The sequence below is a fragment of the Phoxinus phoxinus genome (genome assembly GCF_949152265.1).
Source record: "Phoxinus phoxinus genome assembly, chromosome: 11".
NCBI classification, from domain to species: domain Eukaryota; kingdom Metazoa; phylum Chordata; class Actinopteri; order Cypriniformes; family Leuciscidae; genus Phoxinus; species Phoxinus phoxinus.
In genome coordinates this window covers 6,357,270-6,373,581 of record NC_136886.1, presented here as the reverse complement: position 1 = coordinate 6,373,581, position 16,312 = coordinate 6,357,270, and the positions used below count along the sequence as shown (strand labels likewise).

Here is a 16,312-nt window from a genome sequence, read left to right as displayed (position 1 = left end):
GATTAAATATATATATTTAATCCTATTTAAATGTTTTTTAGTTTTTGCATGTTGTTTCGACTGCTTGCCAAGGCCAAGCTCTACAGTAACAAGGAATACAGTATTAAATTGTCAGACACCGTACAGAAGTCACATTTGGCCTGATGATTTCTGACATCAACAGCGTACAGTCTAGGTCGGGAATGACCAGGTGACCTCCGTCGAGTTTTCATTCGCATAGCACAGCAGAAGTAACAGTTAAGATCATTTTAAAAAACATAAAAACCTAGTAAAATATGACACATCAAACCTGTCTTAAACCGATCATCTTTCTGAACTACACTCCCTGCCTTTCAAACCCCATGTCTCCTGCCCAGATGTCTCACGATTATTGGGGAGTGCGAGGGATTAAGAGGTGAGTGCAGCCGTGAGAAGGGGGAAATGTTTGATTGACAGGCCGGTGACCCTCCGTGGTTGTGTGCAGAAGAGTGAACAGATGAGGAGGTCAGAGGAGGGGTTTAGAGCTGAGAGTCGGCCCCCAGGCTGTTGAGCTCTTCAGGCGAGTGCTTCTCGGCAGCTGATGCCGCCTGGCGGAAACCGGCCGAGATTTCATCGAACGTCCGGCCCTTGGTCTCTGGGACTTTGAAGTAGGTGAAGACGAAGAAGCCAAGTAAAAATATGGTGAAGATGATAAACACGTACGGCCCACAGAGCTCCTGTTAAAGTAGAAGACAAAGAGAGACAAAAGTCAGCCAAACCAGCCGAAATAAATGTGCCGATATCCTTCTTGTAATTCCCACGGGCCTCTCACCTCGACATACTGAAAGCACATGCCCACGATAAAGTTTGCGGTCCAGTTGCAGAATCCAGCGACAGCAAAAGCAGAGGGTCTCGGGCCTTGACTGAACAGTTCAGCCACAATGAACCATGGGATGGGGCCGGGTCCAATCTCAAAGAAGGCCACAAACCCAAAGATAGCCACAATGCTTGTGTACGACATCCAGGGAACCTTTTCCTGTTAGAGAGATGGACAACAAAGCCACCAGATCAAATATACTGTGAACCTTTGGACCACAACGATGACTCTAAATGATTAATAACTCTGGAAATTATATTATGTGCATACCAGCAAGGCAAGAGCAATGGTCATCAATACAGCAGATCCAGCCATTCCCAGCAGTCCCAAGAGGTGCAGTGACCTGCGGCCCGCTCGCTCCACCACAAACAGCTGCAGAAGCATAACAAATCATATTAATATTATGTAATATTATACTCGCATATACACAATATACAGGTGATTAATGTTTGGTCATTTTAAGATTAACAGCATCAGCCAATAACAATTAAAAAAAAAAGAGTTAGCACTCTCTCGCGTTTTGAGTGAATTTTAAGGACATAAATTAGTGTAATAAGTCAAATTAATTATTTTTTAATTATCAGAAGTTATTTTATATAGTGCATTTAAATATAAATGTAATAAATATCTGAAAAAAATTAGCAAAATTTCTGATACACTTTGTGCATTTTAAGGAAATGAGCAAAATATGTCAAATAAATAATAATAATACTCATATATAATTCTTAATTTTTTTAAATAAATAATATAGTATATATAATTATTTTTTTTATATATATTATATATTTATATCAACAATGTATATATGTATAGCATTTATTATTGATTAAATATCTAAAATAATCATTACATGAATATATATATATATATAGTATTTTTAAAATATATATTTAAAAAAATACATTTAAAAAATATACTATTACAGTAACAGCAATGATTCTGTTGATCATGCTCATGTCTGCGTACTAATGATACTCACCGACACTACAGTGAACGCTGTGTTGACGACTCCTGCTCCGATAGTAGCATAAACCGGCTGCTCCACACCTGCCTTCTCAAAGATCTTTGTGGAGTAGTAGAACACCTACACAACAACATTAACACACATTAGATGTGGGTTTCGATTAGGATTAGCTTGTCTTCATTGAACTAGGTACTCACAGCGTTGATTCCAGACAGCTGCTGGGACAGCTGCAACATGATGCATATCAGCATGGGCTGTCGGTAGAGAGGAGAGCGGAACAGTTCAGGAATGGTCACTTTCTTCTCTCTCATCATCTGTCTGCTCTCCTCCTTCATCTCCTGCATGTCTGCGCCCACATCTGTCGTCCCGCGCAGCTTTTTAAGCACTAAATGCACATCAAAACATTTGTTTTCACTAATGAAAGCCCTCTGCTGTATCCCATGTTGGATACATGTGGGTCCATGCTCACCTGATTTGGCTTTGTTTTCCTCATTGCGGATGATGAGGAGAAATCGAGGGCTCTCGGGGCAGATGGGCAGTAAACAGCACTGCAGCAGGGCTGGGATGAAGGTAAAGCCCAGGAGGAACGGCCACATGGTGTCGTTACCCATGATAACCTCCATACCAAAGATCTACAATACACAAAACAGAACATAAATATAGAAAATCAATCAAAATGGCAACTGAAATGGCAGAAATGTCCATGTCAGATTTATTATTAAGATGTCCAAAATGCGTACCTGTGCCATGAGGATGCCAGTAACAATGCCCAGCTGATGAAGGGTGCCAAGGGCTCCTCTGAGGGCTGTGGGAGCCACCTCGCCCACGTACATGGGCACAAAGCCTGTGGACAGACCAGAGTAAAGGCCCACCACGAACCGTCCAATAATGAGCATCTCCCAGGACGCAGCCATCTTAGAGAAGCCCATCAGTGCTGCAGCGATGAAAGACAGGACATTAGCCATGAGCATGGAGTTCCTCCTGAAAAAAGAAAAAGAAACATTTCATCAAACATTTAATCATCCAATAACCATCAGAAACCAGGACTGAACAGTTCAGGCTGTAAACAAGGGCTTAATAGGGAACACCAGTAGTTCACCTTCCAAAACGGTTGACAAACAGCCCAACGGAGAAGGATCCAACAATGCCGCCCACAGAGAAGATGGCCACAGACAGAGACCAGAGGGTAGTCATGGTTGTTTTAGGGATGATCTCATCATATCGAGCTAACCATGTCTCATTGTAAAACTTCTCAATGACCTAAAACACAAATATAGACAATTATTATTAAAATTGTGACAGACAGCACGTTGAAATTTACAGAAATATTACATACAAGGTCGGACATTGTTCTTTATATTTTATTATTATTATTCTGATAATGAAGTTCAGCACATTTTATTAAAAAAACAAAAACAACAAAATTAAAACATAATTAAAATAGTTTTAATAACATAAAAAAAATTATAGCACACTTAATAATGTACGAAATTCTTTATATTTTAAAATGTAACATCATTTTATGCTTTAAATAATTTTTAATTCGTTTGACACCATGATTAACACATCAACATTATCTAATATCGCCAATCAGCTCTGTGCTCTTGAGATTTATGTTCTAATGAGCAATTCTGTCCAGTAGGGGGCTCACTGCCTAGCTCAGTATTAGGTAACATGATTTTGTGATGGAAAGTGAGACCCACAGAGGAGTCAGGTTTCTGTGGTATCTCTGCTCAAGTGTTTGTTGATAAACAGAGACTGTCTGCAGCTAACCCTTATAAAGCACTGGTGGCTTTTAGAGGAATGTCACCCAATGACATGCTGCATATAAGAGAGAGAGAAAAAAAAGTTTGATCTGTATGATCTGTTGATGTATTAAGGTCAGCAAGCCAGTCTTCTACAACTACTTCCTGTCTGTCTTCTCTCGCCATCAGCTGTCTGACACTTAAGGCATGCAGAAAGCCCCTCAGTGCATTCATCACCTAAATATCAGGCATGGTTAAATTCATGTGCCTCATGGCTTAACCCCTCATTATACAAACCGGTTACACAACGCTGTGGTGTTTTTATTAGAACCACTGCAAGCTAAGGAGTGATACTATTTATTGCTTATATTCACTTATTCACTGTGCAAGTTGACTGGTTTATAACAAATCTATTTTTTTATGCTAAATGTAATCTTATTTTCAGAGGAGCTAAATTGCAAAAAAAACTCAATAGCCTTTATAAACTAGGTTTAGTAAAAGTAAAAGATGACCACAGCTGTCCCCAGTCCCAATTGTATGACAAATGAAAGTCAAATGGGTTTGAAAAGACATGAGGGTGAGTAAATCATGACAATTTTTATTTAATCAGGTTGACTTCTCCTTTAATGGTTCATTATCTGAATAAAACTCCTACATTGTAGATTGCAGTAAAGATCCACCTGGTCACAAATAATACAGTCCATTCATAGAGGAGTTTCAGGATAGATAGTGCATTGTAACACAGTATAGTTTTGGTGATTTGTGCAGTGTCAGTAAGGGAGGTCTGCAGACAAGGAGCCCTTGAGGTAATCTTATCCAAGTGATTATTTATAGAGAGGGTCTGCGTCAGACCCACACCCCCACACGTTAGTCCTATTTTGGCCTCATCACAGCCCTAAAACTGTTTCACGCACTAAAACTATTGTTACAGCGTCAGCAACACAAACAGTGAAAGCAAACACGCCATTCATTACCAGAGGCCAGTGTGTATAGTCTGTTGGTATTTCAGTTAAAACTCCATGGATGCACCTATTATAAAATTCTAGCCGATAACAATAGGCAGATAAATGGCCAATGCTAAAATTGTATTCTATTTTATCTCAATTAAAAAAAAAAAAAAAAAAATCTAATCCTAAAAAGTATAATTAAATGCAAAAATTAAATGCTACAAGTGTGTGCATCACAACATTATAATGAATAATATTGTGAAAAATGGTTTCCATTTCGAGACTCGTTACGTTACGTTTTTCAGTGTTTTTAAATATGGATGCCGACACATCCACTGCCAATGCCAATAAAATAAAATAGCTAATATTGGCCGAAAACCAATATATAGATCACCATATATATATTGATTATTAAGTTGTGAGAAATATGTTTCTTAAGCATGAAATTAGCATATTATAATGCTAATTAATCAGTAATGACGCTGAAAATTCTGCTTTCCATCACAGGAATAAAGGAACGGTAGTGTGTGTGTGTGTGTGTGTGTGTGAGATACAGTTACAAACAAATCAAACTGTGTCAAAATGTCGGGGACACACTTAACAACTAGCTAAAACATTGTAAGACTGAACTGAACACACTTACAGACTATTTCCAACAACTGGAGCAGATTTTACTGTGAACACTGACTGAATGCCACGGTCTCTGACTCAGCGCGTTTGGGCATGATCAGTCATAAGTATCAAATTACATTCATAATCGGCCTTACAGTTGTTAAGTGTGTCCCTGGCTTAAGTGAGAATATAGAATCTATACACTGTGTTTAGTGTCTAAAATACAGAAAAGCTCCATTCACTTCACATAAGCAAAGCCTGGCCCCTAGTTCAACATACACGTCTGAACAAGCTGTGCTATGTGTGAGATGACCTTCACCCTGTACCGGAACAGAGAATATATTTCATATTTATTTGAGAGGCAAAAGCTTATTATTTAACAGATGCAAATTGACTAATAATATGTAGATGAAAGGCAAAATGTCCCAGAGGAGCTGTATAGAGTAACTCCAGGTTTAACAGGCAGCATTTGGGTTGCGTTGACATGAGTGTGTATGTGTGTGTGTGTGTGTGTGTCTACTGACAGACAGGGATTTGGAGACAGCTGCAGCAGCACGTAAAAAATAAGTGAGGGGGTAGCGTTCCGATAAAGTCAAAGTACAAGGACATGGGATGTTGGGGTGAACAGTAAAGAGTTTGTCACTCAGACTTCCTGTGTGTGTGGGAGCATGTACTTGTCACTCACGTTTTGCGGGGCATTGATTACACCCGTGTTGTAGCCGAACTGAAGTGAGCCGATCACAGCTGTCCCCACAGCCAGCATCAGCGGCAAGGTCAGTTTCTGTTGAGGGAAGCATAAAATAAAGAAGAGTGAGCCATTTTTTGCTACACAATGAATTGTTTTGAAACACCATCTCATTGTCCAATAGAGCTCTATTACCCTCAGGCCAAAAGCAATGATTGGCCAGACCTGACTGCATTAAACAGAACTATTCTCAGAGGTGTGGTAACCTATTGTTTGACATTCTGATAATTGCCACGTAGTTGAAGAGCTCGTTTTAATTCTGTCCTTCCTCAAAAATGAAAGACAGAACCACAGCTCCACATTTTAGGCAACCTGCGCTAATCACTAGGTCACGGCTTAGTTTATGAGGGTCTTAGTTTATGGGATCAACCCAAACATATTTATATATCATCTTCAGTATTCCCAAAAGAATTCTATTGTTTAAATATCCAGCATCACCCCCCCCCCCCCCCCTTCCTGGTGGGGCATTAAAGTTGCACAAAATGACAAGCATTTCCTTCTCTTTCAATACAATAGAAAGTATTCTCTCCCACAGATGATTTCCTGAAAGGTTTAGTTTATTTTTCTGCAGATTTGCGAGATATATTTCAATATCTCTCAGGGAAGTGCTCAGAATATAAATCGCTTTCCTCATTCCAAAGAAACATAAAAAAAGCTGAAGTATGTTTGTTTTCGGACTGTCTGGTTTGAAAATGACTGGACAGAATGTGATGAAATCTGTCTGCAACACGCAAAGCCTTGAAGCTGAAAAGGGAACTGAAAACTCATCCAATTCGTAACGTATATTGTGCTAATATTGCAGTGACGCAATGTGACATTCAATATTTTTTACTCATGTTTGGGTGAAATTATATCAGAGTGAGGCAGTGCCTCTTGGCCTGAAAAACTGTTCCTGTGTGAACTACAGTGACTGAACCTGAATTTGTGAAAGATTCGAATGCCGGTCTACTGGACGACTTAGAGAAGATTTCTAGTGGTTAAATCAGCACATATAAAGAAAGGGTTTATGTAAACCCTCTTCTCCAGTGAAGGCAGCATCCTCACTGTTTGGGTTTCTGTTATTTTAGAACTCACTGGAGGATTTTTAAGTACACAAAGACGATCTGGGATGGACATTTTCTTTCACATGGTTACCCATCCACAAGACAGGCTGCTTTAAATCCGGTTTAGCTCAGCTAAAGCACATTGTTTAGTTCACTGTTTAAAGAGTCACTTGACGCATAAGTCAAGCCTTTGACACCTTAACAAATATGAATATCTGATGACGAACTTAAACCCAAATAGTGGCATTGCATCACTGTCTGGTACATACATACATAAATTATACAGAGCATCAAGCACTCGTTAAAATAAAGTTCACTTAAAACTTGTCTGGGACAGCAGCAACAGTTTCTACACTTTTCTTTTCCTTTTAGGGAATCAACCCACAAAAAAAAAAAACTTAAGAGTTGTATCTAAGTAACAAGATGGGATAAAATACAGTATTTCTTTCTGAAAAGAAAGAATCTTGTTGATTCACCCTATAAGCTAAACTCTAGAAAGTAGCTTTAAATGTCAAGCTGTTCTGCATCTAGCAAGCTCGATGAGACTGTAAACAGATCTCCATCCTGAACATTTTTCAGAGCTTGCATTCCTCCTTTATAAGCAGACCGTCAGGGATGAGAAATATACCAGTTTTGGATATGTGCACTTCTTTCATTTGCATACACATGCGCACACTCCTCTGCCCAAGACGTAAGAGCTTAAAAGGGGCGGGAAGTGGACACACCTTCCGTCCATGTTGGTGTAGAGGCTGCAGTTCATAGAGTTCAAGACTTTGTTGTTTAACCAGCCTCGAAACAGGAAGCCAAATACACACAAACACAAAACCTCTAGAAGCCACTTTAATATTCATTCGGTAGTTTAAAACCAAAAAAATTGCAATCTCCAGTCAAAACTCGCACACAAGTCCACACAAATGAAAAGGAAATAAACAGAATCCTCAGCTAAGTCGACTTCCCTAAGAAGTTAACTACTTCCTGCTGCTAAAACATCAATGCTGATAGCAAACACAGCTCAGAACAGACACAGCAGAGTGCTAGTATCTCTTCAAGAAAGATGAACCTTCTACATATGGAAGATTTGACTTAAGTCTTACTCGAGGGGAGGGCGTAGGTTTGGCTATGAAACATTCCTCTTCAGATTCCTGCCTTTACCCTACAGTATATTACCATGCAGACATGCCTAGTTACACACTGCATATACATGTAACTACATGTAACTACAGATATATAAGATTGGCCTGGCACGATCCATGAAATTTAGTGTGTGTGACAATTTCTTAATGGTTACATAATTTTATTTTAGCCTCGTCATTCTGAATCTACGCTGCTCACACTGTAAACAGTCCCACCCTTCTGCTGATATCACACACTGACAGTTGACTTGGACACATATTTTGGCTCAGTGCTTATTTCATTGTGTCCGCGTCCTGGTTTACATTTAGGATCTTCTTCTTTTTTTTAGCTGTTTGAATAAGAATAAAAAGGACTTTTCTAAAGGTCATCATTACATCCACAGTACAGGCAAAAAAACTTGATGACTTCCTGTAAAAAAAAAAAAAATATGCAAAAACAAATGCCCTTGTAACGCAAGCAACTGGACGCCAGCTCTGTTGGAGCAACCAAATTAACATGCAAATAAACCTCACTATTCATGGCAAAGCTCAGAGGCTTTTTATCCCCCTCGATTTTGGGCCCCTCAGAGTTACATAACAAACTTTAGCTGATCTTTACATTGCTTAAGACATTAAAAAGCTTTTTGATTCTGGATTCTGACTTCATTTTAGGGAGAAAAACTTATTTATTTTATAAGAAAATATTTTTCCAATCATTTTTTGTAACAAAACTTTCATAACAGGGATGATTGGTTCCCCTCAGAAGAAAACAATTTGAAATCTGTCGGTTTATCGGTCAACAAATTATTATTTTTCTGCTAAATATTATGTCCTGATTCATAAATCTGTTTAAATGAAACATTTTTTTATTATTAAGGCAATTTGTGTGTGTGTGTGTGTGTGCATGCATTTAATTAAAGAAAAAACTTTTCTGTCTCTATTATCAGTCACTCAGGCTCAATACACATCATAAACTAGGTGCAATAACAATTAAACTAAAGATTACAAGCAACGCTACTGAAAGTTTACTTACAGCCTCAATAATGTTAAGATCTGCATCCTTAGCTAAACAAACTAAATATATATATTGTAGCACTTTTTGCTCAGTGGTGATCAAACCTAAAGGCGTAAGGTAACATTTTATTTTAAGGTGACGTTGTTATATGTTACTACACTACACATTAATATAGCAATAACAGTAAATTAAGCATAATTTCAAGTCTATAGTAAGTAGTTAGCAAGTAGTTAATTAATGTTACTCAGTGCTTATTAGAAGCAAGTACAATGTAACTACATCACTTTAAAACAAAGAGTAACCAAACAAAACAAAAACAAAAGAGTACCGTGACGTCCTAAAATACTGTCTCATCAGGAAGAGAACACAATAAGTTAACATACGTACTCAGAAAACTGCAGTGAGACTGACATTGAACAAGCCTGTTCTTAGAAAGTACACTGAACAGGGCACAGCATGACATTCTGCCAGAAACGCATTTATAGCAACTGAGAATATTCAAGTACACATTCTTGAACATCAAGAATGAGTACATGTACTACATGACACTAAAATGCCTTATTTGTTCTTCCAATTTCAGTTCACAAGAAACACACTCAACTAGGATACCACGATTCCTGTCACAACTTAAAGGAAGGCTACTTATTTACATCAGTTTAATCATATAATCTTGAGACAGACTACCGGTAATCATTTCCTGTGCTTGTACTTGCTGATTTTTCAATCAATTTATTCCTTTATTTATTTAATGGTTAATTATTGCTAGGCTCTAATTCGAGGCCTTGATATGTTGATATGAGATAATTCCGAACAAAATCGTGCAAAAAAGTTAGTTCGTTTTGGGAGTTCGAAACAGCTTGCCAAAGCAAACTTTCCCCAAAAGTTCCCTCTGACAGGTAAACACCTTTGTACTACTATTGGTCTGTGGCGATTACGTAATTGGTAGGTGTACGCAGAGGCGTCAGATGTCCGCTAACAGTATATAGCTGGTCACATATTTCAAACTTTTGTTTTACCCCTAAATGAAGAGAAAAAAACTCTGCGAGTATATCAGGGCGTTAAACCCCAATAAAAAATATATATATATGAATAATACCATTGCACCAGATAACAAAATATCAAAATAAGTATTTATTTTAAAGAATATAATAATTATTTTAAATGATAAAACAATAAATATACTGTACAAAAGAAAAGAAAACTTTCTGGTTGGCAAACTTGATGGGAACTGACTTATCGCAAAAAAATAAAATAAAAAAATACTAGGTGGTTAAGTAATTGCAAAAATTTCTCAAAAAAGGTTAGATCTGAGAAATGCAGCTTTTCTTTGTAGATTCCACCTAGGTTTGATATTCTGTTATCTAATGCAATGACATTAAGATATTTTAGTTGGGTTAAGTGTGCAAAAACTTTTTGGAGCCAATGAATGATGAATACAGGTCTGCAACATGAGGAAGAGAAGCTGTCAGGTTCGTACTCAATTAGAAGAGCTTACTCTGCAACAAAGACAAAGATCTCTCTCTTTCTGCCTCTCTCACTCTCTCTCTCGACTGGCACGTCCCCCTTTTCTTTTCAAGCAGCATCTATCTGCCAGCTTCTAGTTCAGTAAAGTCTGGTAGACACTCCACTAATGACATGGTTTAAGCCACTCACAACTCCACTGAATTGTTTTTAACAGATGTCAACAGACACATTTCAGTATTTTAACAGTGCTAACAGCGCTATCCTTTACTGGAACACAACCCTGCTAGGATTTAACACTGCTTTATTACAAACAATATTATGTAACCTACAGTAAATGACCTCAAGCGAAAACTCTGCCCTCCCTTTCAAACGACTCGGATTAACAATTACAGCTCAGCACCGATTCGCCCCTTGATTTTTCATGGAAATAAATTACCTCAATGGCACTTGGAATTCCATCGTTCCATAATCCCTTAGAAATCCCTTTATTAGTGCCCATTAGGCTGAAATGACAGTAACAGCCTGACTTGAGAAGGCAAAATAGAATCAAGTCTTCTGACAGTTTGCTTTAGGTTTAATCCTTAATCAATTTCTCCAAATGTCTCTTTGTAAATTGAGAATTTCACTGAAAGCTTGTTAGTTCCACTTGATGAAGTACAGGCCAACTGTACACCTGCCCCCAATTACCTGATTTTGAGGCCGTTCTGGTGCTCAGCTGTAATTTGTCAACAGTTTGAACGGATTAGACAGTAACATGTTTTCAGCCATGAACAAAATCTGAAAAGTGCTGCCTTCATAGCCAGTATAATGGTAAGAAGACAAAAGGCATGTCTCAAATGAATAACTCAAATGCCTTCATCTGGTTTGTTTATCCTTCCCAGCCAATAATAATTCCACAAACTTGTGTGCGTGGTTTGGTGGAAAATTCATAACTCTCAGTTTTTCATTTTATCTTCCTATCTCTACCAGGAAATTGTAGCATTACATATTTGCTTGGTTATGCCCAAAGCTCAATAGAATTCATTGTAGATCATTAGACATGACACATGACTCTTTGGAAGTCTGTATGAAACCAATTTCCTTAGAAGGTACCTTGATAAAAAAAAAAAAAAAAAAAAAAAAAAAAATTGCTCACTGGAGTTGCTTTTTGGTTTTAGACAACCAAGGTATCAGGAGAACAATTTGAGAAATGATAGAAAGAGAGAGAGAATGACAAAGTTGTCCTCCTACGCAAATACTAAAACCTGACAGCTGAGTGGCAGGTGTGGCAATGCTGCCTATTCATACAATACATGCTGATAAATGTACTTCAAATGCCTGAGAATGTTTTATGGTCGGGCATAAAATCGATGGCGCTAAATACAGGTGTAAATGGGGTCTAAAACTTTTTGAGCTTGTCCACTTTCAACCATAGACATCATATAGATAGACGCCCTATCGACCGCGACTGCCTATTAGCGCGGTCGAGCCGTGGGGCCGCCATCTTAAACCGGTCACCCGCTCCACTCAGTGTAATCTGTATGGCAGTGCAATGAGCTGTCAGCGCATTTAATTAATCATACCTCACTGAATACCGAACTGATTTTCACGCGGGGTTTTTTTCTGCAAATGTCATTCATGTAGCTATGATACAGGACACATGGTTCGGCATATTTTAATATTCATAGTAGGCTTAACAGTAATATAATATTCTGATATCAGATATAAAGTGACCAGACGTCCAAAATCAAAATATGTGATGTAGGATATAAGGTATTTTATAAATCATACACTATAAATATGATAAAGAAGCAGAAACAGATAGTTTCAGTAAAGTAAGATATTTTAATAAGTTGAAGAAACAATAATGATGTGACACACACACACACACATATACATACACTTACTCTCTCTCACACACTCACACACACTCGATTTGCGCATCGCCGTCATGTGTGTATTAAAGTTAACGTTACACAGGTAAGTTAAAGTTATTAACTTACATAGATTGCTTCCTGATATCACGTGCGTAAACACAAATAACCTATATGTATATATGTATACTACAGGGCCGTTGAATGCTTGTATCTGATAACCGAGAAGCTCTTATAATTATTACTTTACCCAACCTCTCCATGCGAGTGATGCAGTAAACACAGCCTAGCTAACGTTAGCTGGCTACGATTTCTGTACAGTAATATCAAAGATCCTTGCTCCTTCTCAATTATCTGGTAATATTCTATTCACAAAATACAACCAAAAGTACGGTAATGTTAAAAATTACTTGTGAAAAGTAATCCCGGGCCCTATATTGCGATGGTCCGCCGATTAGAACAGGAAAATGCTCCACAGTGCTCTGGAATCTGACTGCTGCTAAGCAACGAAACTAGGAGTACGACCGGTTTAAGATGGCGGCCGTATTTCTCGGTGCCCAGCGGCCAATAGGGCATCTAGTCTCTATATAATATCTATGCTTTCAACCACTTCTACTGGTAGTCGAAAACGCATTCGACCGGATTGCTTTTGTAGAGTAAACGCTCATGTGGTCAAAGTGTTTGAACAGCCACAAAAGACATCTAATCTCCGCCTAACTGACCTCATGCGTAAACATCATGAGAAGCACGCTAGCCAGGGAATGTGTCTCCCTCGTCTACTTGTGATCCGATCGACCTAAACGCATCTTAATACCAGGTGTAAACAGGGCCTAAAACCTTTCCGACAAGCATACACTCTTCACACTTGTTTAATATCAGAAGCTGGTTTGGAATGAAAAACCCAAGCACGAGGGTTGTCTTAACAACCAACAATGTGTGTGTACGTTTCTCTGGTATTAGCGAGGCACACAACTGTGCACAATGAATGAAGAGCGCTGTCCAACACAGCCAAAACACTAGGCAGTGTGCTGGGAACGGGTCAAGAACACGACCTCTCTGGCCGGGTTATGTTGAATGTTCCCTAGATAGAAGCCAGCTGCAGCTGTCCTCTCCATAGGGACAGCTCCATCGTTCCCAGCACGTCAACCAAAAACTAGATTAAATGCAGCAAAACCATAATGCACAGCTGAATTTAATGTTAGACAAACAGTAGTGGCCAAAAGTGATGTCCGGCCTAGGAAAATTGACATTCCCCCTTTATTTAAATATTATAAAAAATGTGTTACAATGTTGTAATCATATTACGTAGTTGTGCTTGGAGTAAATTGTTTTATTTGTGTAAATTGTGCAGACATTTTTGGCCAGGCTGTCAAAACAAAAGAGAACCAACAAGAGAACCCGTAACCAAGTTTAGTGTTTTTCCATCATATTTTTAAAAATATATAAATAAAATATTTCCCCATTTAATCGAACTTGTAGTGACATAAAAATATCTCCTCCAGACATCACATTTGGCCACTACTGTAGCCTTATTTTATATCAACCACACTACTTCTAATATAAAGCCACTGAATTTCAAGCAAGCATTCATCTTAAGCTCTAAATCAGTGCTTCTCGAATGTTGGGTCGCGGAGTGTGCAGTCAAAGAAACAACAACAACAACAACAACAACAACAACAACATATTTTCTGAATCGAGACATTTATTTTGAAAGACGTGCGTGAAAGCTGTTGACTCTTCGGTCAGACGAGGATTAAGTAAAGAGCGCATGAGAAAAGCATAATGTCCTGATTCAGTATCTGCCGATGTTGTCGTTGTCATTATTCTTACGTTATTTTCGTAACTTGAGAATAAAAAGTCTCTCACCTCAGAAAAACTAACTTTCCTGTCCTGTCAGCAGTAATACAGCGTTTGAAGCACGCACTCGTAAATACGAAGGCGCACAGCGCCGCACACAGTAAGCCATGAAATTACCAAAAATGACATAACTTTGTGTGTTAGCAGGTATGGATTTGCATACAGGTATGATGTTCATTCACATACATATTAATCAGGAGCAGCTTCCATGTTTCATTAAGACTTCATGCTAGCATTGTGCATTGATTGGAGTATTGTGTATTTACCATGGTAACTGTTGTTTCCACAAGACTAAAATACCGGGACCACTTAATTTTAACTTTGTGTTTTGTATATTTTTAAATGACTGAAGGCTCATACCAACTTACTAACTTTATTGTATTAATAGCCTTACCTTATACTGTTTATTCATCAGTGTTAGTCATATTCTTACAATTTATGTGTTGTTAAGTAAAGTGGGACGGTAGCCTACTTCTGTGTGTGTCAACCACTTTTGTGAAATAAATTTGCTGGGTTTAAAAAAAATTAATATATATCTATATATAGTGGTGCAGCCTAATGACCATAGGAAAATGTGGGTCTCATGATCAAACCAGTTGAGAACCACTGCTCTGGTCTGCTTCTGTCTATTGTGATTAAAGAAAGAAATCCACCAACAAAGACCATGTAAACTAGTCTCTAAGTTTAGGAAATCTGAAAGACACTTGATCTATCATGGGTGATCATCATGCATCTGTGGTTAGGTTAGCCATATACAACAGCCTACTAGTCACGTACTAGTCTCTAGCTCAGTATTAGTCACTAGTTTGAATAGTGCCAAAAAAAAAAAAAAAAAAAACCTACTAAAGGAGTTTCAGTTAAACCATACTGATGATTTTTAAGTTATTTTAAGGTGAACTCACAACTCAAAAAAAACACAAAAGATGCAGTCATATATGTACTTATTCTATTTTTGTCTGGAGATATTTGCTTATGTATATTATATATACATGTCTTTTTTGAAATAATTACCAAAACGCTTTCATAATTATAATCATTATGAAAACAAAATCTTTATTTTCATACAAGAAAAAAATAATATATAAAGAATAGTATATTGTATTTATTTGTTCTGTGTAATAATGCTTTGGCAATATAGTATTTAAACACATCAATGCCAATAAAGTACTAAATCGGAAAAGAGCAGAGCTGCCCACCGATGGATTAAGTGGGGGCACGTACACCACGATTCTCTGGCTGTGTCTGAAAACCTATTACGCTTCCAACAAAGACAGCATTTTTGGGCACCACCAATGATACCTAAAGACGCTGTCTACACAGGCATCTCACTGTGCCCTAGAGACATAGCCAGCGAACGAGCCAATTATGTCCAAATTATGTTGTCTATGTAGGCAGCATAACTTACTCGGTTTTTGAATTGAAACACATCCTCTCTTTATACAAACGAGTTCCCGGCATTGCCTGACTCCGATTAACACCTAAGTTACCAGTTAGTTAATAGGAAACTGTAACACAATGATGTTAACTCATCACAGCTCGGTTACCTATGTGACATCTCTCAACATGTGGTACGGGTTTATTTTGGTTTTGTCACTAAACTAGTTTGTCAACTTTTCAGAGCTCGATGAAGACTCGCGAAGCTATGCGGCTAACGTCAATAACTGACTGACATTCAGAAAACTAAACTAGACACACATAAATACCAATACTGAACAATAACATTTTCCACATAATGTTTTATTAAGTTTGATCTCTTATTTTTGTAATTTGACTGGGAAAAAATTTGTTTTTTAGTTACCTTTCCGTCCTCCATCACGTCTTGTCAAATGTTCGATGACGTTTCGACGCACGTTTAACTCAGCTGAAACTTCGCCTCTTTCCCCTCCGAAGTCGACTTGTAAATAAATGTAACAATAATAAAAGTTGTATAAATAAATAAATAAATAAATACAGCTTCGACAAGTATGATGTAGCTTCAGAGGGAGATCGAGTAAATGCCTTCAGATGCCTCTCACGAACTTCTTCTGACAACTCCCAGATTACTTAAGACGTTTCTCCTCTTTTTTCGTATCTGGTCTATTTCTTGAAACCTAAAGTTATCGGCTCGACCCGGTGAGTCT

General features: G+C 38.0%; 1 protein-coding gene across 1 annotated transcript; it reads right to left on the bottom strand.

The window, feature by feature from the left end:
* On the bottom strand, positions 1–16,312 carry slc2a1b (solute carrier family 2 member 1b). The gene is made up of 10 exons (XM_079629550.1): positions 15,991–16,312; positions 5,789–5,884; positions 2,899–3,059; positions 2,540–2,780; positions 2,269–2,431; positions 1,997–2,184; positions 1,815–1,919; positions 1,106–1,207; positions 791–994; positions 1–695 (listed from the first exon to the last, which is right to left on the bottom strand). The coding sequence occupies exons 1-10, from the start codon at positions 16,003–16,005 to the stop codon at positions 498–500; spliced, it is 1,473 nt and encodes a 490-aa protein (XP_079485676.1). The 5' UTR covers positions 16,006–16,312; the 3' UTR covers positions 1–497.